Raw genomic sequence first — 23,218 nt, forward strand, 5'->3', positions numbered from 1 at the left:
TAAGGCTGTAATGTAACAAAATGTGGAAAGAGTCAAGTGGTCTGAATAGGTTCTAAATGCACTCCTTTATTTCAGTTGTTTCATTTTTTCTTGTTTTTTTCCCCCAGCAGAATGTGGTACTACAGATTGGGCAGTCTTCCCATACCAGATAGTTGGGATATACTTAAGCCACAGAAGAGACTGCCAGCTGTAGCTCAACCATGGGCCATAAAGTGACCATGGGTCACTAAAGTGAAGTTGAGTTTTCAATTTCAACAACTAATTTCCAAGAAATGCAGGCCGGTAGCATAATGTTTCACATAGTAAAAAAAAAAAAAACGAAGTAAATAAGTAAAACGATAGCTTTCTCTTCACCAGGCTTTAATACCCTTTTTACACTTCTGAGCTGAGGCGAACTGAGCGGAACCAAGCTGCGCTAATCACGTATCAACCCTAGTTAACGCAACAGTGCTGGAAAGAACAATACAGTTGAGATCGGCAAATCGTGTGACAAGTGTATGACTAGATGGCTGAAGAAAGAAGAGAATTGTGGAGTGACAGACAGGTACACAGCACATCAGACCAGAGAACACTTAATGGCATTACCTGGCTAATTAAAGGCTTTTACACACGTTCAAGTAAACATTTTTTAAATATAGATCTGTATTTCATTAAGTAAATATTCAAGGCTAACCCTGACCAACCCGCTACATGTAAGCACTTCCCCCTGACCTCTAACCCCTGCCCGTGTGAACCTCGTCATGGAGCTTCGAGGACACAAGATAGAAATGTCGTGTACAATAGACATAACTCCCTGTGTTAGATATTTGATTTCACAAAATGTACGAGAATGACCGTTATAATGAACTGGAAGGATGCATCATAGCGTCCTTTATTGTTGCGAAATTGAATGGTAGATTTTTCAGAGACACTCTCTTACTAGGGCAGTTCACCTAACATGAGGGCTTCTGATTGCAGCCAATATCAACTGATTCCAATTGGTTCACCTCATTGTCTTACATTAGATAGCACAACTCCATCTGCATTTGAAGGACTAGTGTTGCGTTGTAGTGTCTTGTAGTGAAACAACCTTGCAAAGTGCCGACAAGAGCAACTAGAGATAAAGCAGTTACATAGCTTGATTGAACAAGAGTCGAACAGTAACCCGATTAACAAAGGTATCCTGTACCCACCCTGACTTACGAACAGACAGTCTGCAGCACTCTGGAGTGGAGGATGTATAAACAAGGAGTTCTTTAGGAACATATCCCTGCCTTTAACATATCCATTCATTTCAAATGAGTGTTTTTTGGGGGGGGGGGAATGTGAGGTGAAATCACTGCAGCTGACTTGACATTGTTGATAGTTCAGTTTAAGTGGGGATGAATTATCAAAGCATTCTGCACACGTGCACACACACGTGCACACCCGTGCACAGATGCACCCACGCACAGAGACACATACAAGCTCACGCACACGCACACCCACGTGCATACACATATGCACAAATTATCCTTTCGCAATGAAGCTGACAGCTTAAACACAGTAAACATCAAGCTTTGAAGGCTGTTCATACACACACACACACAGTGAACATCACTCCCAGAGAAACAAATAATCAACTGGACACTAGGAACAAAACAAACAAAGATTTTTGGCAAAAAAAGCAGTTTTAAAAATGAGAATCTCATTTCAACTTTGTCAACTTCAGAATATGCCAATAACAACAACAGCAACAACTAAAACACAAATAAGCAAGTGGTGAGTGTCCTTACAACCGGTGTCACAGCCAGTCCAGCACTGTCTGTAGGTCCCAGAGGGACATTTGCCCATCTTGTGGTTGGATGCTTTAGGGTGATGTTACCCCTAAGTACAGATCTATGATTAGCTTTCCCTCCCCCAATCTTAACCATTAGTGGGGAAACTAAACCAAGATCAGCGTCTAGGGGCAACGTCCCCCTTCTCATGGTTGGATCAACATTGTTAAGTGGCTTTCCTATGTACCCTTTCCTATGTATTCAAACTACTCGCCACCGATCTTTAAGAAATGGGATAGCTATAAGTGATATGGTGGCAAAGCCTATCAGTAGGCTTCAATATTGCTTTCAACAGGTCCAGTGATTTTGCGCAGTACATCGGAGAGGAGGCAATTTGTTTTGTATTAAGTTCCCCCACACCTGCTATGAGGTCACAGTGAAGCACCTTCTGTGGATTCATTGTGATGTCACAGAGGGTGCTGAGTGGTATCTTTGAGGACCCACAGAAGCCAGTGCACTTCCTGTGAAGCAACAGAGAAAGAGCGCTGAGTCTTAATGGCTCCATCTCAAATGACACCCGAAACAAATGACACCTCATAGGGCACTACTATTTACCAGAGCCACATTGTACTATGTGTATACTATATAGGACATGCAGACCAGAAGCAGTGGTGCTCTCTTGTGGATGCCTTATGTGCCTCAAGGCAAGTAAGTAATATAGGGAATACGGATGTTATTTGAGATGAAGCCATATTGAATGTTCAATCATTGTGAAGTTTCGGTACTTCCTGTGAGGTCACAGAGGCAGATGAACCCATCCTGTGATGTCACAGCCACGTTTCTGCGCTTCCTGCAAGGTCACAAAGGCAGCTGAACCTATCGTGTGATGTCACAGTGCCTTCAGTGAGAGCCCTGAAGTCAACAGAGGGCTCTGGTTTAAATTGTAAACAGGGCACACAGCGAGGACAACACAGTAGCATAGAGAAAGGTGAGGGGATAGACAGTCCCTAGTGGCTCCTCCTCCCCGGCCCCCTACCAAGTCCATCAAACAATAAATAAAATGTGCCTTTGTGCCTCACCGGTGGAGGGTGGGGTGGAGAAAGAGGAAAAATACCCTAACACTGGAATTACACACACACACATCAGCAGATGACAACATTTCTCTCCACGCACATCCCTCCCACACCTGGAGTTGGTCCTGCTCTACCCACAAACCACTAGTGATCCAGTATCATGTACAAACAAAAGAGAACTAGAAGGGGAAAAAAATCTGATGATTAGTTAGAGGTTCTTCTCCTCCTCTTGTTTCTCCATGTAGCTTCCACAGACAGCACCCCCCACTGGTTCTCACAGGCCCTACCACACCACACAGCGGTGACCTGAGTTCATAGGGGAGCCAGTGGGGCACTGGAAGTGCTCAGCAAAGTCTGGCGAGTTGGAGAGGGTGCCGATGACGCGGTATTTTGGGGGGCTGTGGGGGTCCGTCATGAGTCCTTCGTGGGCGCTCTCCGGGGTTCTCACGGAACACCACACCTGAGAGAAGAATGGGCTCTCAATAAGTAAAACAGGCAGTAGCAAAATTATTCTCCTATCGGGCTTCCCAACTGTTGCATATTATACTCTGTTTCCAAAATTGTGTTTTATTCGTTTGTACTCATGTTTGTCCGTCCACTTCTCCTCTCCAACAGTAGATGTAATATTCCAATCTTACTATCACCCTCAAATGCATGTGAATTCACTCTCATTTCACCTTACATCATGATATAGGGCCTGGAGTTCATCCTGAGAGCGTGAACTGACTAGGAAAAACTCTGGCCCCAAGTTTTATAGCTTCTGACATGGTCAGGCAAACCTTAACCATGAGTATTTGATACATGAACTCTATCAGGATGTGTGTAATGCATTTTGTTGACACTCCCATCACCCACCTGTGCAAATCCCACAAAGAATAGTTGGTCATTGGTCAGGTTGACCGCTGGCAGCCTCTTCTCCTCACCGTTCTCCTGCACCCATGCCTGGTACGCCTGAACACAACAGAAAAACCCATTACTATAGAAATATTAACCACCACTCTGCTACCCCTGAGGTGAAGTATAGTAAGAGTATAGTATAATAAGAATCATGCTGCCCTAGATCCCACCACTGCCACCATGGGAAGTAACACTGTAATAACTGTAGTAAAAGTAGCAACTATGTAATTGCTTTATAATTACATAGCAATGGATTTGGCAGTAATGGGGTTGAGCAATAACCGCTCAACTGTTACAAAATAACAGCACTATACTACAGCTAATAATTACTACAGTGATTACTAAGTTACTACAGAGACCGTATGTGAGGCACTAAATGTAATGTGTTATCAAGTAGGGAGACTCACTCACATTATAGGCTGCCTTTAGGCCTCCGTTGTCAGCAATGTTCTCTCCCAGTGTCTGCTTGCCATTTATATGCTCCCCATTGATGGTAAACCCATTGTACTGCTCCACCATGCATTCCGTGCGGTTTTTAAATGCTTCCACAGAGGAATTTTGCCACCATGGCCGAAGGTTCCCGTCTTTGTCGTATTCCCTGCCTGATTAAGGAAAAAATCATCTTTAAAAAAAAAAAAAGAAGAACTATCTTGACAAACATGCACACCTAGTAATCAGTGTGTGTTAGTCAATGGGTGTTTTGTGAGGATGCATCCATGAGTTCTGTGGAATCTGTTAAATGCGGACACCAACCCTGGTCATCAAAGGCATGAGTGAGCTCGTGTCCCATCACCACGCCGATCCCCCCGAAGTTCAGTGCTCTGCAGAGAATTTACATGGGGTCAGAACAGCAAGCAAGCAAGCACACACACACACACACACACTCACTCACTCACTCACTTGGGGTGATCCTGGGCATAAAAGGGTGCCTGGAGGATTCCAGCTGGAAAGACAATGCCATTCTTGGTGGGCATGTAGTAGGCGTTGACTGTGGGAGGGGTCATACTCCATCTAGAAGGAAGGTGGCAGAGACGTGTTTACAAAAGAAAACCCTGTGAAAGTTGTTGAGTAGGACATCTAATTGTCATTTCTGGAATGGGATGAATGGAATGGTATGTGTTTGATACTGTTCCATTCAAGCCAATAGAATGAGCCCATCCTCCATGACACCAGACACCACTGGAGCAAACAGCATCTCAATTAATGTAGTGTTTGACCAGAGTCAAATTGGAGCACTTTATAGGGAATCGAGTGCAAATTCCGATCGAACGATGATGGTGATAATGATGATGGTGATGTTGATAATGATGATGGTGATAATGATGATGGTGATGTTGATAATGATGATGGTGATAATGATGGGTGTAGTTGATGAAGACTCACTGGTCTCTGTTGGGCGGCTTGCGGAGCTGATCGGCCATCACCCTGGCGGAGAAATTGTAGAAGTTGAGTGCGTTCTGGAAGAAGTGGTCTTCCGAGACTTCATACTGTGGAGAGAGAGAGAGACAGGGGCAATAGAATAGAGAATTACTCACTGATCAGAAACATTAAAAAAATGCCTTGTTTAAAATAAATCACAGGGTTCAATGTGTGGTTCAATCATGACAACTTAACAAAAGGCACTAACTCACCCCTTCATAAACATCATCCAGTTCTTTTTGGTCCAGGATGAAGTCAGGAAATCCAATCATGTCGTAGATGGCGTCCGCCTGAAAACCAAAGGAGCAAAAACGATAAGAGAGGTCAAGAAACTTCCTGGTTCCGTTATTTGGAGGTCTGGACAAAGAGGGCTCTCTCAATCTATTCCAACTACTGTATTGTAACCTGTTAACCCATATTACTCCCTCTCCTCTCACACACACACATGCACAGGGATGCACACACACGCACAAACACACACAGAGATACGCTCTGGCACCCATTCATAGCCTATCCAGTAGGTGACAGCGTAGGTGACAACATATCTGACCTTGTCCTTGGCTGCCTGACGCGTTTGTTTGTCCATCCACTTGAGGTGATCAAGAGCATATTTGAAGGCAGTACGGATCTCATTGATCATACCCTCTGCCTGATAGTGGGGTGAGAGACAGAAATTAAATGTAAGATGTAGATCCTTCTTTTGCAATTACACTCAGATATGGACTAAATACGAGGCAATCTGAACTGGCCCATCTCTCCCGAATTATGATAAAAACCAAGAAAACTTGCGTGTGACCATCTATTTCCAACCTGTATAAACTGCCAGTCTTCCCTCTGTGCCTCCTCTCTCTCCCCTTCCACATCTTTCTCTATTTCCCCTCTTTTCTCTACCCAATAACAATCTACCTGTCACGCCTGCTCCCTCTCTTCCCCCCCGGTGCTCGAGGGCGCCAGGCTCCCCAGCGTTACGCACTCCTGACACCATCAGTACGCACACCTACCTGTCACGCGCATCAGCATATTATTGAACTCAATCACCTGTTTATTACCTCCCCTATATTTGTCAGTTCCCCATCTCTGGTCCCCGCTGCTGCATTGATTGTCGAATGTCGTTGTTTTGCCCGTGTGCTAACGCTGTGCCTGTCTTGTTTCATGTCTGTTCCTTATTAAAATGTGGACCGACACGTTGGCGTCCGTCCTTACACTACCGTTTAATGTCAATTTTTTTTGTCTCCTTTATCCAGTCTCTACTTTCTCTGTATTGGTCGCTCTCATCTGCAGGACAGGGAACTATTACTAAATGAGTATTTCATTAATTGCAATCATTTATAATAATTGAAAGTAAATATAACATTATAAGCTTTACAATTCATAAGCATTTATAACTTTATACAGAACATTTATACAGTGCATTCGGAAAGCATTCAGACCCCTTGACTTTCTCCACATTTTGTTACATTACAGCCGTATTCTAAAATGGATTTTAAAAAACAATCCTCATCAATCTAAATACAATATCCTATGATGACAAAACAAAAAACAGGATTTTATAAATTTTTGCAAATTTATTTAAAAAATAAAAACGGAAATATGACATTTCCATAAGTATTCAGAGCCTTTACTTAGTACTTTGCTGAGGCACCTTTGGCAGTGATTACAGCCTTGAGTCTTCTTGAGTATGACGCTACAAGCTTGGCACACCTGTTTTTGAGAGTTTCTCCATTCTTCTCTGTAGATCCTCTCAAGCTCTGTCAAGTTGGATGGGGAGTGTAGCTGCATAGCTATTTTCAGGTCTCTCCAGAGATGTTCGATCGGGTTCAAGTCTGGGCTCTGGCTGGGCCACTCAAGGACATTCAGAGACTTGTCCTGAAGCCACCGAAGTCCTGTTGGAAGGTGAACCTTCACACCAGTCTGAAGTTCTGAGTGCTCTGGAGCAGGTTTTCATCAATAATTTCTCTGTACTTTGCGCAGTTCATCTTTCCCTCGATCCTGACTAGTCTCCCAGTCCCTGCCACTGAAAAACATCCCCACAGCATGATGCTGCCACCACCATGCTTCACCGTAGGGATGGTGTAAGGTTTCCTCCAGACGTGACGCTTGGCATTCAGGACAAAGAGTTCAATCTTGGTTTCATCAGACCAGAGAATCTAATTTCTCATGGTTTGAGAGTCCGTTAGGTGCCTTTTGGCAGAAAACTTTAAGCGAGCTGTCATGTGCCTTTTACTGAGGAGTGGCTTGAGACTTGGTGGTTCCAAACTTCTTCAATTTAAGAATGATGGAAGCCACTGTGTTCTCGGGGACCTTCAGTACTGAAGAAATGTCTTGGTACCCCTCCCCAGATCTGTGCCTTGACACAATCCTGTTTCGGAGGTCTACAGACAATTTCTTTGACTTGTTTTTTGCTCTGCTTTGCACTGTCAACTGTTGGACCTTATATAGACAGGTGTGTGCCTTTCCAAATCATGTGAAATCAATTGAATTTACCACAGGTGGACTTCAATCAAGTTGTATAAAGGATGATCAATGGAAACAGGATGCACCTGAGCTTAATTTCGAGTCTCATAGCAAAGGGTCGGAATACTTCTTTAAATAAGCTATCTGTTTTTAATTTTTTAATAAATTTGCTAACATTTCTAAAAACCTGATTTCTCTTTGTAATTATGGGGTATTGTGTGTAGATTGATGAGGAAAAAAATGTAATTTAATCTATTTTAGAATAAGGCTGTAACGTAACAAAATGGGGAAAAAGTCAAGGGGTTTGAATACTTCCCGAATACATTGTAGGTCTTCATAAACATTTATAAGCATTTAAAATATCTTATTAATGAAAGTTACAATAATATCTTAGCAACTAGGATCCTCTTATGATGACCTTTCATTAGGCCTACACATGGTAACCACTAGGGGACAGTCATGTATTGTTCACCATGGTAAAACACTAGTGAGACTTGAAAAGATGTAAATGCAGTTGTGCGCCAATCATACTCACAATCTCTTTGCTGTGTTTATCAAACGTTGCTTTGACAAAGAGTGCACCCAGGGCAAAGCCGAGCGTGTCATCTGTGTTCCCAATGCAGGTCTGCCATCGAGGTGTGCAGGACTGAGCGAACACACACACACAACCGAGATAAGTCTCACCAGCTGTTTATATTTTTGGTTGTGAAAAGTGTGTGTACTGTAAGTGTGCTGAGGTAGCACACATTGCTTGTTATGAGCACTCACAGTCTCACATAAAAATCACCTGACTCAGATCAAGCCTAGTCCTGGACTAAAAGCATGCTCAACAGTGAATATCCATTGAAATATATAGCCCTTGGTTCCATTGAAACCAGCCCCTACAAGGTATTTCCTTAAATCAGGGCTAATTAATGACATAAGTAAGAATACGCCTGTCCCAAATGACACCCTATTCCCTAGTGCACTAATTTTAACCAGAGCCCTGTGGGCCCCAGTCAAAAGTAGTGCAATACGTAGGGAATAGGGTGCCGTTTAGAACCCAGACTAAAAACACACCTTTTTGGTTCCATACAGGCTCTCTAGCAGCTTGTCCTGGGCGTTCTCAAAGCGCTGGTCCAGACTGGACGCTCCCTTCTGCACCAGGTTCCAGATCATGTAGTTGTTGAGCAGGCTGAGAGACGAGGAGAGACGGGGAGGAAGAGGAAACATGAGGACGACAAGGATGACGAGGATAAGCAAAGAAACTACAAAGACAGTCAATGGTTGGGGTTTCCTCATGGGCAGAACTGGTCGCAGGGACGTCATTATGACGTATTTCATGAGATTATGGTCAGGTCAGATATTGATTGTATAAGGAATTTTGGTAAAACTTTATGAAGACCATATGCAAAATGCACTATACAGCAATATACAGTTGAAGTCGGAAGTTTACATACACTTACACTTTTCAACCACTCCACAAATTTCTTGTTAACAAACTACAGTTTTGGCAAGTTGGTTAGGACATCTACTTTGTGCATGACACAAGTCATTTTTCCAACAATTGTTCACAGACAGATTATTTCACTGTATCACAATTCCAGTGGGTCAGAAGTTTACATACACTGAGTTGACTGTGCCTTTAAACAGCTTGGAAAATTCCAGAAAATGATGTCATGGCTTTAGAAGCTTCTGATAGGCTAATTGACATAATTTGAGTCAATTGGAGGTGTACCTGTGGATGTATTTCAAGGCCTACATTCAAACTCAGTGCCTCTTTGCTTGACATCTTGGGAAAATCAAAAGAAATCAGCCAAGACCTTAGAAAAAGAATTGTAGACAAGTCTGGTTCATCCTTGGGAGCAATTTCCAAACGCCTGAAGGTACCACGTTCATCTGTACAAACAATAGTACGCAAGTATAAACACCATGGGACCACGCAGCTATCATACCGCTCAGGAAGGAGACGCGTTCTGTCTCCTAGAGATGAATGTACTTTGGTGCGAAAAGTGCAAATCAATCGCAGAACAGCAAAGGACCTTGTGAAGATGCTGGAGGAAACAGGTACAAAAGTATCTATCCACAGTAAAACGAGTCCTATATCGACATAATCTGAAAGGCCGCTCATCAAGGAAGAAGCCACTGCTCCAAAACCGCCATAAAAAAAGCCAGACTACGCATGTGGACAAAGATCGTACTTTTTGGAGAAATGTCCTCTGGTCTGATGAAACAAAAATAGAACGGTTTGGCCATAATGCCCATCATTATGTTTGGAGGAAAAAGGGGGAGGCTTGCAAGCCGAAGAAACACACCCCAACCGTGAAGCATGGGGGTGGCAACATCATGTTGTGGGGGTGCTTTGCTGCCGGAGGGACTGGTGCACTTCACAAAATAGATGGCATCATTTTGAGGAAGGAAAATTATGCGGATATATTGAAGCAACATCAGTCAGGAAGTTAAAGCTTGGTTGCAAATGGGTCTTCCAAATGGACAATGACCCCAAGCATACTTCCAAAGTTTTGGCAAAATGGCTTAACCTGTTGGGGATGGGGGCGCTGTTTAGACTATTTATGCTAATGTGGCTAATTTTTTAAACGGCTTCCCACAAAATCCTTGATCGTACAATATGCATATTATTATTATTATTGGATAGAAAACAGTCTATCGTTTCTATAGGAGTTGAAATTTTGTCTCTAAGTGGAACAGAGCCCATTCTACAGCAATTTCCCTGACATGGAGTCAGATTTGAGAAATGTTGGGCACTTTTCTGAAGTCAGTTAAAAGGGCACTGTCGTTGCTATGACTATACGGACACTTCTTACGTCTTCCCCTGGATGCCTTTACGTGATGACGATTCCAACGGGCTCGATTGCTCGTTCACAGGCCCTACAAATGAAAAAAACCTTTAGCTAGCAAGTCTTTTCTTGCTGCGTAACGCGCGTGGAAGACACCGACCCTCTCCTGTTCCAAGTGTTAGTTTAGCCTGTTATATTTCTCCGGTCATCTTTTCACTCGTTATAGGAGTTACAAACATCACAAAGTAGTTAATTTAAAGCGTTTTATAGCAATTTATATCCGTTTAGTGCGATTTTGGGACATTTATTTTTGCAACGATGTGAAAAGTTGGGCACGCTTTTCAGTTCATCCCGAACGTAGTTGACATTTCCACATGGCAAGAGGACAGCTTTCCACCAAAAGACGATTTCTCCCAAGAAAGGATCCTTTGCCCAAGATACTGATGGAAGAACAGCTCAAGGTAGGACATTTTCATTATGATAAATCGTGTTTCTGTCGAAACATTTTAGTGGCTTAGGACGCCATGTTTTTTGACGTAGCTTCGCTTGGCGCAAACTGTATTGAAAAGTAAGGATAAATTAAAAAATGTAATAACGCAATTGTATTAAGAATTAAATTGTCTATCAATCCCTGTCCACCCTATATTTTTTAGTCACGTTTATGAGTATTTATGTATAAGAGTAGATCACTGTCTAAGTGGCGCAAGGACGTTTTCTTTACCAGCTTGTCTACATTTCACATTGTCTAACCATGATTTTGGTGGCTAAATATAAACATTTTCGATCAAACTGTATATGCATGTTGTAATGTGATGTTACAGGAGTGTCATCGGAAGAATTCTGAGAAGGTTAGTGAAAAAATTAATATCTTTTGGCGATGTTGACTTTTATCGCTCACTTTGGCTAGAATCAATGCTGGGCTGCTAATTGCTATGTGCTAAGCTAATATAACGATTTATTGTGTTTTCGCTGTAAGACACTTAGAAAATCAGAAATATTGTCTGTATTCACAGGATCTGTGTCTTTCGATTCGTGTATGCTGTGTATTTTTACGAAATGTTTGATGATTAGTAGTTAGGTAAACACGTTGCTCATTGTAATTATTCTAGTCCATTTGTGATGGTGGGTGCAATTGTAAACTATGCCATATACCTGAAAAATGCACTTTTTTCTAACAAAACCTATCCCATACCATAAATATGTTATCAGACTGTCATCTAATGAGTTTTTTTGTTGGTTAGGGGCTATAAATATCTTAGTTTAGCCGAATTGGTGATGGCTACTGGTGTTGGTGGACAAATAAAAGATGGTGGATTATGCTAATGTGTTTTTAGGTAATAGATGTACATCTTTACATATTGTGTCTTCCCTGTAAAACATTTTAAAAATCGGAAATGTTGACTGGATTCATAAGATCTGTGTCTTTCATTAGCTGTATTGGACTTTAATGTGTGAAAGTTAAATATTTTAAAAAATTATTTTTTTTGAATTTCGCGGCACTGGTTTTTCAGTGGGGGGGGGGGGGGGGGGGGTGCCGCTAGCGCCACGCTGATCCTAGACAGGTTAAGGACAACAAAGTCAAGGTATTGGAGTGGCCATCACAAAGCCCTGACCTCAATCCTATAGAAAATGTGTGGGCAGAACTGAAAAAGCATTTGCGAGCAAGGCCTACAAACCTGACTCAGTTACACCAGCTCTGTCAGGAGGAATGGGCCAAAATTCACCCAACTTATAGTGGGAAGCTTGGGGAAGGCTACCCGAAATGTTTAACCCAATTTAACCTGTCTAGGATCAGCGTGCCGCTAGCGGCACTCCCCCCCCCCCCCCCACTGAAAAACCAGTGCCGCGAAATTCAAAAAAAATATTTTTTTAAAATATTTAACTTTCACACATTAAAGTCCAATACAGCTAATGAAAGACACAGATCTTATGAATCCAGTCAACATTTCCGATTTTTAAAATGTTTTACAGGGAAGACACAATATGTAAAGATGTACATCTATTACCTAAAAACACATTAGCATATTCCACCATCTTTTATTTGTCCACCAACACCAGTAGCCATCACCAATTCGGCTAAACTAAGATATTTATAGCCTCTAACCAACAAAAAAACTCATTAGATGACAGTCTGATAACATATTTATGGTATGGGATAGGTTTTGTTAGAAAAAAGTGCATATTTCAGGTAGATGGCATAGTTTACAATTGCACCCACCATCACAAATGGACTAGAATAATTACAATGAGCAACGTGTTTACCTAACTACTAATCATCAAACATTTCGTAAAAATACACAGCATACACGAATCGAAAGACACAGATCCTGTGAATACAGACAATATTTCAGATTTTCTAAGTGTCTTACAGCGAAAACACAATAAATCGTTATATTAGCTTAGCACATAGCAATTAGCAGCCCAGCATTGATTCTAGCCAAAGTGAGCGATAAAAGTCAACATCGCCAAAAGATATTAATTTTTTCACTAACCTTCTCAGAATTCTTCCGATGACACTCCTGTAACATCACATTACAACATGCATATACAGTTTGATCGAAAATGTTTATATTTAGCCACCAAAATCATGGTTAGACAATGTGAAATGTAGACAAGCTGGTAAAGAAAACGTCCTTGCGCCACTTAGACAGTGATCTACTCTTATACATAAATACTCATAAACGTGACTAAAAAATATAGGGTGGACAGGGATTGATAGACAATTTAATTCTTAATACAATTGCGTTATTACATTTTTTAATTTATCCTTACTTTTCAATACAGTTTGCGCCAAGCGAAGCTACGTCAAAAAACATGGCGTCCTAAGCCACTAAAATGTTTCGACAGAAACACGATTTATCATAATAAAAATGTCCTACCTTGAGCTGTTCTTCCATCAGTATCTTGGGCAAAGGATCCTTTCTTGGGAGAAATCGTCTTTTGGTGGAAAGCTGTCCTCTTGCCATGTGGAAATGTCAACTACGTTCGGGATGAACTGAAAAGCGTTCCCAACTTTTCACATCGTTGCAAAAATAAATGTCCCAAAATCGCACTAAACGGATATAAATTGCTATAAAACGCTTTAAATTAACTACTTTGTGATGTTTGTAACTCCTATAACGAGTGAAAAGATGACCGGAGAAATATAACAGGCTAAACTAACGCTTGGAACAGGAGAGGGTCGGTGTCTTCCACGCGCGTTACGCAGCAAGAAAAGACTTGCTAGCTAAAGGTTTTTTTCATTTGTAGGGCCTGTGAACGAGCAATCGAGCCCGTTGGAATCGTCATCACGTAAAGGCATCCAGGGGAAGACGTAAGAAGTGTCCGTATAGTCATAGCAACGACAGTGCCCGTTTAAATGACTTCAGAAAAGTGGCCAACGTTTCTCAAATCTGACTCCATGTCAGGGAAATTGCTGTAGAATGGGCTCTGTTCCACTTAGAGACAAAATTTCAACTCCTATAGAAACTATAGACTGTTTTCTATCCAATAATAATAATAATATGCATATTGTACGATCAAGGATTTTGTGGGAAGCCGTTTAAAAAATTAGCCACATTAGCATAAATAGTCTAAACAGCGCCCCCATCCCCAACAGGTTAAATAATTTAAAGGCAATGCTACTAAATACAAATTGAGTGTATGTAAACTTCTGACCCACTGGGAATGTGATGAAATAAATAAATGCTGAAATAAATCATTCTCTACTATTATTCTGACATTTCACATTCCAAAAATAAAGTGGTGATCCTAACTGACCTATGTCAGGGAATTTTTACTCGGATTAAATGTCAGGAATTGTGAAAAATTTAGTTTAAATGTATTTGGCTGAGGTGTATGTAAATTCCGACTTCAACTGTACATGTACTCATAATGATGATGATAGAGTACTAAACCAGTATTTAGTTATACAGTAGACACACATAAAGACTCATTTCTATATACCAATAGTATAATCATAACCACTTACAACGTACAGCAGCATAGTGCTTCATAATTGCTGGTCACTTTTTCCTCAAGAATCATACAGCAGTATAATGACCATCAATGTAAGGCATTTATAATGTTTATGTCAACGAGCAGCACATTATTACTATATCATAATATATTTTTTTTTACCCATTTTTCTCCCCAATTTCGTGGTATCCAAATTGGTAGTTACAGTCTTGTCCCATCACCTACATAAGGGACGCAAACAGAATTTGCTGTATGATGGATGAGGATCTCCATATTGCAAATGTACGGTCCCTTACTAGACGTCCGCAAATGATTTTAAAATACGCCGACGGACTCAGGCCGTGCCCCACGGCCAGATCTTCCGGGAAGTCATCAAATACATTTTCTCTAACATTTGGTTTCCGTTTTATACAATTTTCAAATTTGTCATTTTTCCGCTGTTCCTGAAGATTACACCAAATGGCGAATGGCTGCTTATTGCAAATGTACAAAACATCACCAAAATGACATGGCCATTTCTCCTAAATGAAAAAGACTTCGAAGACGAAACTTAGTGAGCACAGGTTTGGCCTAATGGGCTGTTTGCCATCTTGTAACTGGGCTTCGCGGTCTCAACGCTTTTTGAGTTAAGGCCATTTTTCGGGGATTAAAGGTCAAAAACGAAAATAGAGCATACATGAACCTACGGTGTCAGGAAAAAAAGAACCAGCCATTTATCTATCGTAATTTACAAGAAATTGTACAATGTACAATTGGTGATGGTCAAAGATTTTTTTCTTCTTTTTCCTAAAAGTTAGATCCAGTTGCGGCGTGTTCAGATGAATCCGTTAAGGCGGGTTTCGGAGCTCTACGTGATTTCTGTGATTTTTGTCATGTTATAACAAACAGCACATTTCTTATTTGATTGAGCGTCATTTAGGTTAGGTTATTTGATCGGGGAAACCTGCGTGATGTAAAAAATGTCCGTCTCATTACATTGTCATACATTTTATCTCCAGCCTGTAGGCTACAGAAAAGGCCACATACTTTTTCTACCATATCATATATTTGTGGCAGTGCACCTCCTTGCACAAAGGCGGAGGTAGCGGTCCTGCTGCTGGGTTGTTGCCCTCCTACGGCCTCCTCCACGTCTCCTGATGTACTGGCCTGTCTCCTGGTAGCGCCTGCATGCTCTGGACACTACGCTGACAGACACAGCAAACCTTTTTGCCACAGTTCGCATTGATGTGCCATCCTGGATGAACTGCACTACCTGAGCCACTTGTGTGGGTTGTAGACTCCATCTCATGCTACCACTAGAGTGAGAGCACCGCCAGCATTCAAAAGTGACCAAAACATCAGCCAGGAAGCATAGGAACTGAGAAGTGGTCTGTGGTCACCACCTGCAGAATCACTCCTGTTTTGGGGGGTGTCTTGCTAATTGCCTATAATTTCCACCTTTTGTCTATTCCATTTGCACAACAGCATGTGAAATTTATTGTCAATCAGTGTTGCTTCCTAAGTGGACAGTTTGATTTCACAGAAGTGTGATTGACTTGGAGTTACATTGTGTTGTTTAAGTGTTCCCTTTATTTTTTTGAGCAGTGTATTATGTCTTGTCTATCAGAAAACCAGTTGACAATCATAAATCTTGGTCACTAAAATCTGATTTTAAACCTAACCTTGTGTCGCGGAAATCGCTCAGTTCTGCCTCCAGGACAAGACAAAAAACTGATAGAGCAGGAGTTCTCTTGTCAGATTATGCGGTCAGGAAAAACCTCTGGCCCTTAACACGGTGCATGGCAGCCCATTCAGCTATGACATAATGTATTACGGATGGGGCCTGGAGTATTTCCTGACCATGTGACCTGATCTTTGGCTGTCGGGGGATAAGGACGACCAGGTTGAGTTCCATCCAGGTCCTTACCTGCGCTCGGTCTTGTTAATCAGGTCAGACACCTGTTGCAAGTACTCCTTGGCATATAGCACCACTGGCTCTGTATCGTTCAGGTCCAGAGGGTACAGGGCCGAGGACAGGTAGTCCAGCCAGTCCACCGCTGGAGCCAGCAGCTGAGGGTGAGAGAGGTTAGAGGTCACCCTTGTGAAAAAGACAGTTCAACACAAAAACAAAGTTTAGACATTTTCAGAACTCAAGTTGCCTCATGTTGAAAGGAGTCCATGTCCCACATAACTTCATCTTTTCACATACAAAATTGTATCTATCTATCCAATTCATGAGACATATTGGTGAATCCACACAACAGATCAACTTGTTTTGTTTTTTTAAGCAGTGGGAATTCCCTCCATATAGATGGTGGACTAACCACTATACCACCCACGCAAGAACATTGGACTGTATTTCACGGTAGAAACAGTCTGACAAACGCAGATTTTTTGTGTGATTTAGGCTACATTACGATTCTATTCCCTTCTTCCGAGATTTTCACTCATAGACTCCCCGTCTTGGATTTAAAAGGAATGGACTGGTGTAAGGAATATGTTGGAAATTCCCTTCAGCCATGATTGCTCCAATCCAATGCATTAATGGGAGTAAACAAGTGCACAATTCTGGAGAAGGGTAGAGAATCTGAACGCAACCTTTGATTTGTAAACTACCCCTTCAAACTGGACCAAATTGTCCATCATATTTAGACAGACAGAGAGAGAGAGACAAAACAGTAAGAGGAGCCCTCATATATTTGCGTTCCAGGTCTCAGACTCAATTAAAGTTGCCCTTATCCTGGAGGGTCTGTAGGGGTATTACAGTAAAACCATCAGCCCTCAGCCCCAGACACTCATCCCGCTGCCTTAATCCAGAGCAGGGAGGTAGAGAGATGATGGCATAAAAACATGTTCTGGGCTGTTTAAATGTTTGGTCTTTAATGCAAACCAAAGAGACTGCGACAGTTAGTACAGTACATACAGTAGGACTACCTGTTTTTTCCTGACAATCCTTACGGTGCATTGTAACATGTTTAAAGATTAGGGTTGTCACGATACCAGAATTTTGACTTTGAGACCGATATATTAACGCCACACCGGCAGTCATGAGTCATGACCGCAGTCAAATTCCACGTGACCCGTAACTAAGCGTCTCCAAAACTGCACTCTGTTGCTGATGTTCATTAGTGGCCTACCAAACTTGCTAACGGCCAGTCGCTTGTGGCCTGGTACTCAGTGCTCTATTGTCCCTTTAAATCACTATGACATCAATGCAAATGGACTCGAAAATGAAATCAAACACTTCATGAGAGCCATGGCAAGGTTTGAGTAGAATAGGATCACCTTTTGCGCAGCGAAAGCCAGCTTCTCATAGCTGGTGGATGCATGGAATTAAATGTGTTCCTATAAACCCATGGTGACAGCGTTTCTATGCAATTTCGTGATAAAACAGTTTGATGGCATCTATTAAAAAGAAGATGCCATCAGATTCTATAGGCTAGGCCTACTATATTTATTTCTCAACGTTCCTAATTTAAAAGCACGCCTAGCCTAAGATCACCATGTGCAATGCCAAGCGTCAGGTGGAGTGGTGTAAAGCTCGCCGCCATTGGACTCTGGAGCAAAGAAAACGTGTTCTATGGAGTGATGAAGCACGCTTCACCATCTGGCATCCCGACGGACGAATCTGGGTTTGGCGGATGCCAGAAGAATGCTACCTGCTCAATGCATAGTGCCAACTGTAAAGTTTGGTAGAGGAGGAATAATGGTCTGGGGCTGTTTTTCATGGTTCGGGCTTGGCCCCTTAGTTCCAGTGAAGGGAAATCTTAACGCTACAGCATACAATGACATTCTAGACGATTCTGTGCTTCCAACTTTGTGGCAACAGTTTGAGGAAGGCCCTTTCCTGATTCAGCATGACAATGCCACCACACACAAAGAGATGTCCATACATAAATGGTTTGTCAAGATCATTGTGGAAGAACTTGACTGGCCTGCACAGTACCCTGATCTCAACCCCATCCAACACCTTTGGGATGAATTGGAACGCCGATTGCGAGCCCGGCCTAATCGCCCACCATCAGTGCCCAACTCACTAATGCCTTTGTGGCTGAATCGAAGCAGATCCCCACAGCAAGGTTGCAACATCTAGTTTAAAGCCTTCCCAGAAGAGTGGAGGCTTTTATAGCAGTAAAGGGAGGACCAAGTACATATTAATGCACATGATTTTGGAATGAGATGTTTGACAAGCAGGTATCCACATACTTTTGGCCATGTAGTGTATATTAGTAGGCTCTATGTAAAGACCAGATTAAATTGAGAATAGTTAGATGGGTGAGAACGTTATCAAGCACTTGTCAAATTGTGAATGAGAGACTGATGAATTGTGTGCAACCTGCGCAAGAACCAGAGCAGAGCTCCTTTCATTAAACTTTTTTCAAATCATCATTAGAGTTGCATCATGCAGGCTTAGAATGTATTAGATATAAAAAAATATAGCCTAAGGTTTGCATCACAACTAAAGTTGCATAAATAACTCTAAAATGACCATATAGGAGGACCTGTTATCACTTTGTTAACCACTCAACACTGAATAGCTGCATTGTGCGCACTCCCTCGGAAATCGTTTGGGGAAAATATCTTTTCCATTTTATTCAGCCATGTTCAATTGTACTCATCGTACTATAAATAATGCCACGCGAATTATAAGCAAATCTTGTCTGCTAAATTAACTATTAGAGCCCACAGGCATATGACATAGCCAGATCAGTGTCACACCCTGATCTGTTTCACCTGTCTTTGTGATTGTCTCCACCCCTTCCAGGTGTTGCCCATCTTCCCTATTATCCCCTGTGTATTTATACCTGTGTTGTCCGTTGCCAGTTTGTTTTGTTTCGTCAAGCCTACCAGCGTTTTTCCCTCTGTTCCTGTCTCTTGATTGTTCCTGGTTTTCCCCGTTTTTTACCTTTTCTGCCTGCCCTGAGCCTGCCTGCCATCCTGTACGTTTGTCCCACTACTCTGCATTCTCTACCTGCCTGCCTTGACCTGTCGTTTGCCTGCCTCTGTTACTGTAATAAACATTGTTACAGTTTGCATTTGGGTCTTACCTGAAACGTTGATAATCAGGGCCTGAACATAATGACTCAGAATATACTATTCTGTTCTTCTGAAATAGGCTACATTTTCTTCATATAATATTTCTTTAGACCTGCCTAAAATAAATCATGGATTTATTGGGATGTGTAGGCTACATTAAATGGATTTATTAGATTTTTTTTTAAATGTAGATGTTCCAAAAGGTCTGCATCAGTGGCTTGTAGGGTACGAGTAGAAGCCTGGAGATACTAAACATGTTTGTTAATTCAGCATGACCATGAGACCGGCAGTTATTTGCATGTAATTTACCAGCTGACAAATTTTCATGATCGCCACAGCCCTAATACTCGTGCCACGGCAAAAAAAGAAAGTGGAGAGAATGACAGATTTTTAGGCCTAGTGAAGACAAAAACGTGATTTCCCTGTGTTTTATATACATTTACACACTATGAGTTTGGAATAATACTCTGAAAATTATGATAATGCCCTTTTAGTGTAAGAGCTGTTTGAAAAGATGGAGTTTTGGGATGCCTGGTGACATAGACCAATATAGAGTTCCAAACCTCTGCCAATACCAGCTAGCTTTCAGTTTTTTTCAGACCACTCTCAGACAGTCCTAGCTAAATTCTTGCTTGAAAAATTGCTCTTGCTAAGAAGTTGTTTCTTTTTGAACTTTTAATTGAAAACAATGACAGTAAGGTACTTAGTGGAACTGACATTGTTTTAGCAACATTTTAGCAAAATCTTATTTAAATCTGTTCATATACACCCCCAGGAAGAATATGACACTTTTTTGCTTTACATTTTCTGACAAGCAACCACTTAGATATGGTCCTTTCACGTTTTCATAAATTCATAGAATGTTTGTAAGGCATTTGTGAAAATTCTACAGCAATATAGAGTGGGAAAGCGGCCGTGCGTTTAGACAATTGATAGACACTGCAGTAGATAAAACATCTGTCTTGTCCAGGACCGGAGTCTACATAGAGCGGTGCGGCGTAGCCAATCAGAGCTACAGTAGGCCATATGCAAATAAGCCATTTGTTACACGGGCCTGCCGTCGTTCACTTTGAACTGGACTGTGTGTTTACAGGCAGAAGCAACAGCGCAACTTTAGATCGCATTCGCCAAAAGCCACAAAATACACAATGGATTTCTGCAAATATGTAAATACCACTGGAGTTCTCTTACATTTGGGAACTTCACAGGTCTACTGATCAAACAACTATGAAAAGGTAGGCTATGCACATCAACAACAACAGGATCAACAACTAATGTTAGTCAGAGAGAGATAAGCTAACATCTAAAAAGGGAACATTAGATAAACCCTCTCAAACTTTTTAAAACTAGTTGGCTGTCAATATTGCACTGAAACAATGGGGAATAGTAGCCTGCTCATCCTTCTGCAGCTCGCCTGCCAATACAGGCTTGTCCCAACCCACGTTTTGACAACTGAATGGGCACTTGCCCTCCTGCTCAATGCCAAATGCATTTGATTGACAACTAAGAGATATGCTAACTGTGGACAACAGTCGTTCAAGTTCAGCATAGCTAGCAAAGTGATTCACATTTCTTGCTAGCTAAGCAAATGACACCCGCCTCTATCTGTAGCCACCGAAAAACAATATGAATGGAAAAAGTCAGTCACTCACCCACTCCTCCAATGACATGACATTCTCCCATCTAAATAAATAGATACGCTAGCCCAGGGGTGTCAAACTCAATCAGCAAACGGGCCATATTAAAAAAACAGCAAATTTGCTGTTGGGGCGACCCAAACTAGCCATGGTTTTATTAGAAAAAATATGTCCCTTTATAATGTCCACTTATATACATAGGACACTGTATATAGCATTTTAACATATTAAAACAAAATACAAACAATATTTGTCCAGCCTTTGCTGCTATGCTTGCAGTATGCTGAAAAATATTTAATATCAACAACATAGCTATAGGTTGTTGTAACATTTAAACTTAAAACATATATTTTTTAAATTACACTGGATCACCGGTGCAGTTGAAAGTATGATAAACTCAAAATGTAGCTATTGTGGTTGAGTAGCCAGCCTAGGCTACTGCTCAAATGTTGCTGTAATAGGCGTACATGTTTCTCCTTTGCATTTGTTTAGTTTTTTGGTTATTCATTATCAAGCTTTAAAAAGCGAAGCCAGACTGCAACATTTTAGTAGCACCGCTGCGTGTTGTATATGGGACACTTGAAAGCAGGGCAATTGAAGTTGAATTCACCTATGCGAGCTCATCAGGCTGTAATTTCATATAGTAGATGACTCATCGGTTGACTCATTTATACTCGCTTGTGTGTCCTATTCGGCCCGCGGGCCTTGTGTTTGACACGTGCGCTATCCTATTAGTCACGTTATGACTGACTTGTGATCATTGCCCTTGCTAGTTTGACTGTATTGACATTCCCAGCCTTTGTCGTCCATTTTGTTCAAAATATTGTGTCATTGAAACAGTGCATCCCGAATGGGTGGCGGCAGCAAACGATGTACCAGGCCAGCTGGGATTTAGAACCTGATAGCAGTATTTTTTTGGACTACCAAGAAATGTATTGGTGAATTATATTAATCATGCATTGAACTGCATCCATCTATTCTGCCAACAATGTCTTACTGTACTTCGTGGAATTTTGAGTCAAATAGAAACTATTTTTTTTAAACGTCTTATAAAAGTTGGTTTTTAAGCATAAACTGGGAATTTTATATTTTTGACTGAAAGGATTGTCTGTTTGTTTCTTATCTGCAAAGTAGTTAAAAAGCTGTCAGTTCCACTTTAATTGTTACCCAGAAATTATTTGACATGGAGATAAAATTGGCTGCATTAGGGTCCACTTTTGAAGTCTGGGAAAAATCGAAGAAATTTAGACGTGAATGTAGTTACCGTTTAATTCAAGTGTGCGATCACTTAACTCCATTGTTCGGTTGTCTGTGTTTCTAGTCCCGTGTAGCTCAGTTTGTAGCGCATGACACTTACAATGCCAGGGTTGTGGATTTGATTCCCACGGGGGAACAGTATGAAAAAGTATGCACTCAGTACTGTAAGATAGCTCTGGATACGAGTGTCTACTCAAATGTAAAATGTTTAGCGCACATGTGATGGAGTTCCCACATCACGTGGCCACTGGATTGATACAAATAATCATGATTCTGCCAGGAAGGCTTAGACTACTTTGTAATTAACAACGTTTTTGGGAAAGCCTGAAGATGGTTATCCTTATCATCGCTAATGGCTACACAAAGTGACAGACATGCGCGCCGCACACACACAGACGGGGATTCCAGTACGGTTGCCTCTTCAGAAAGTTGCAGGGAATACAATTGACTGATGCATTCTATTAATGTCTTATGATGAATGTATTTGCCCAAGTTTTTCCTCATAAGTTCTATACATTTCGTTGATTTTCAAACGTAAGACACATTTGAAAACTCTAGTACTGAACATGTTTTTCAAGTACTGACGTTTCGGTGTAACGTGCAACACTAGTAAGGGTAGGATCAGAGTAGCTCCCATTCCTTTACGGGATGCCTATGTATTCCAGAGTTGTAGTAGAAAATGTTAGGGGCCTGTCGTGTCATCATTAAAAGCTTTGCTCATCGATCGCTTACTCCCCATTTAAGGGGTCATTGGGAACAGGGTCATGTTCAGCACAGAAAACATTTTGCGACAGACAACGACAGCTAGTCCTTCCCCGTTTCAAACCATTTGCTTCTGTTTGGTGCCTAATGAACAGGACCCTAGAGTTTTAATGTAATAATCTAGTGTTTAGAAAAATTAGAAACAGAACAAATTATCTATGGCATTGCCATTCAAAGTCATGCCTCATCAACGCGACTGTTTTTGCAGGCTTAAGGTTAACAGACTGATTTTG

General features: G+C 41.5%; 1 protein-coding gene across 5 annotated transcripts in view; it reads right to left on the reverse strand.

Moving 5' to 3' along the window:
• Window positions 1–343: 343 nt before the first annotated feature.
• ece2b (endothelin converting enzyme 2b) overlaps window positions 344–23,218 on the reverse strand; it is a 78,638-nt gene continuing 55,763 nt past the window's right edge. For all 5 annotated transcript variants that reach the window (XM_055879374.1, XM_055879377.1, XM_055879375.1 and 2 more), the window contains 11 exons: window positions 16,220–16,362; window positions 8,639–8,753; window positions 8,115–8,225; window positions 5,676–5,774; window positions 5,338–5,415; window positions 5,090–5,193; window positions 4,607–4,717; window positions 4,460–4,527; window positions 4,118–4,308; window positions 3,665–3,760; window positions 344–3,269 (listed from right to left, as the gene is read on the reverse strand). In XM_055879374.1, coding sequence (XP_055735349.1) covers window positions 3,093–3,269; window positions 3,665–3,760; window positions 4,118–4,308; window positions 4,460–4,527; window positions 4,607–4,717; window positions 5,090–5,193; window positions 5,338–5,415; window positions 5,676–5,774; window positions 8,115–8,225; window positions 8,639–8,753; window positions 16,220–16,362 — 1,293 coding nt within the window. In that variant the 3' untranslated portion in view covers window positions 344–3,092. The remainder of the gene's footprint in view (window positions 3,270–3,664; window positions 3,761–4,117; window positions 4,309–4,459; window positions 4,528–4,606; window positions 4,718–5,089; window positions 5,194–5,337; window positions 5,416–5,675; window positions 5,775–8,114; window positions 8,226–8,638; window positions 8,754–16,219; window positions 16,363–23,218) is intronic.

This window comes from Salvelinus fontinalis, chromosome 24 (assembly GCF_029448725.1).
Source record: "Salvelinus fontinalis isolate EN_2023a chromosome 24, ASM2944872v1, whole genome shotgun sequence".
Lineage (NCBI taxonomy): Eukaryota > Metazoa > Chordata > Actinopteri > Salmoniformes > Salmonidae > Salvelinus > Salvelinus fontinalis.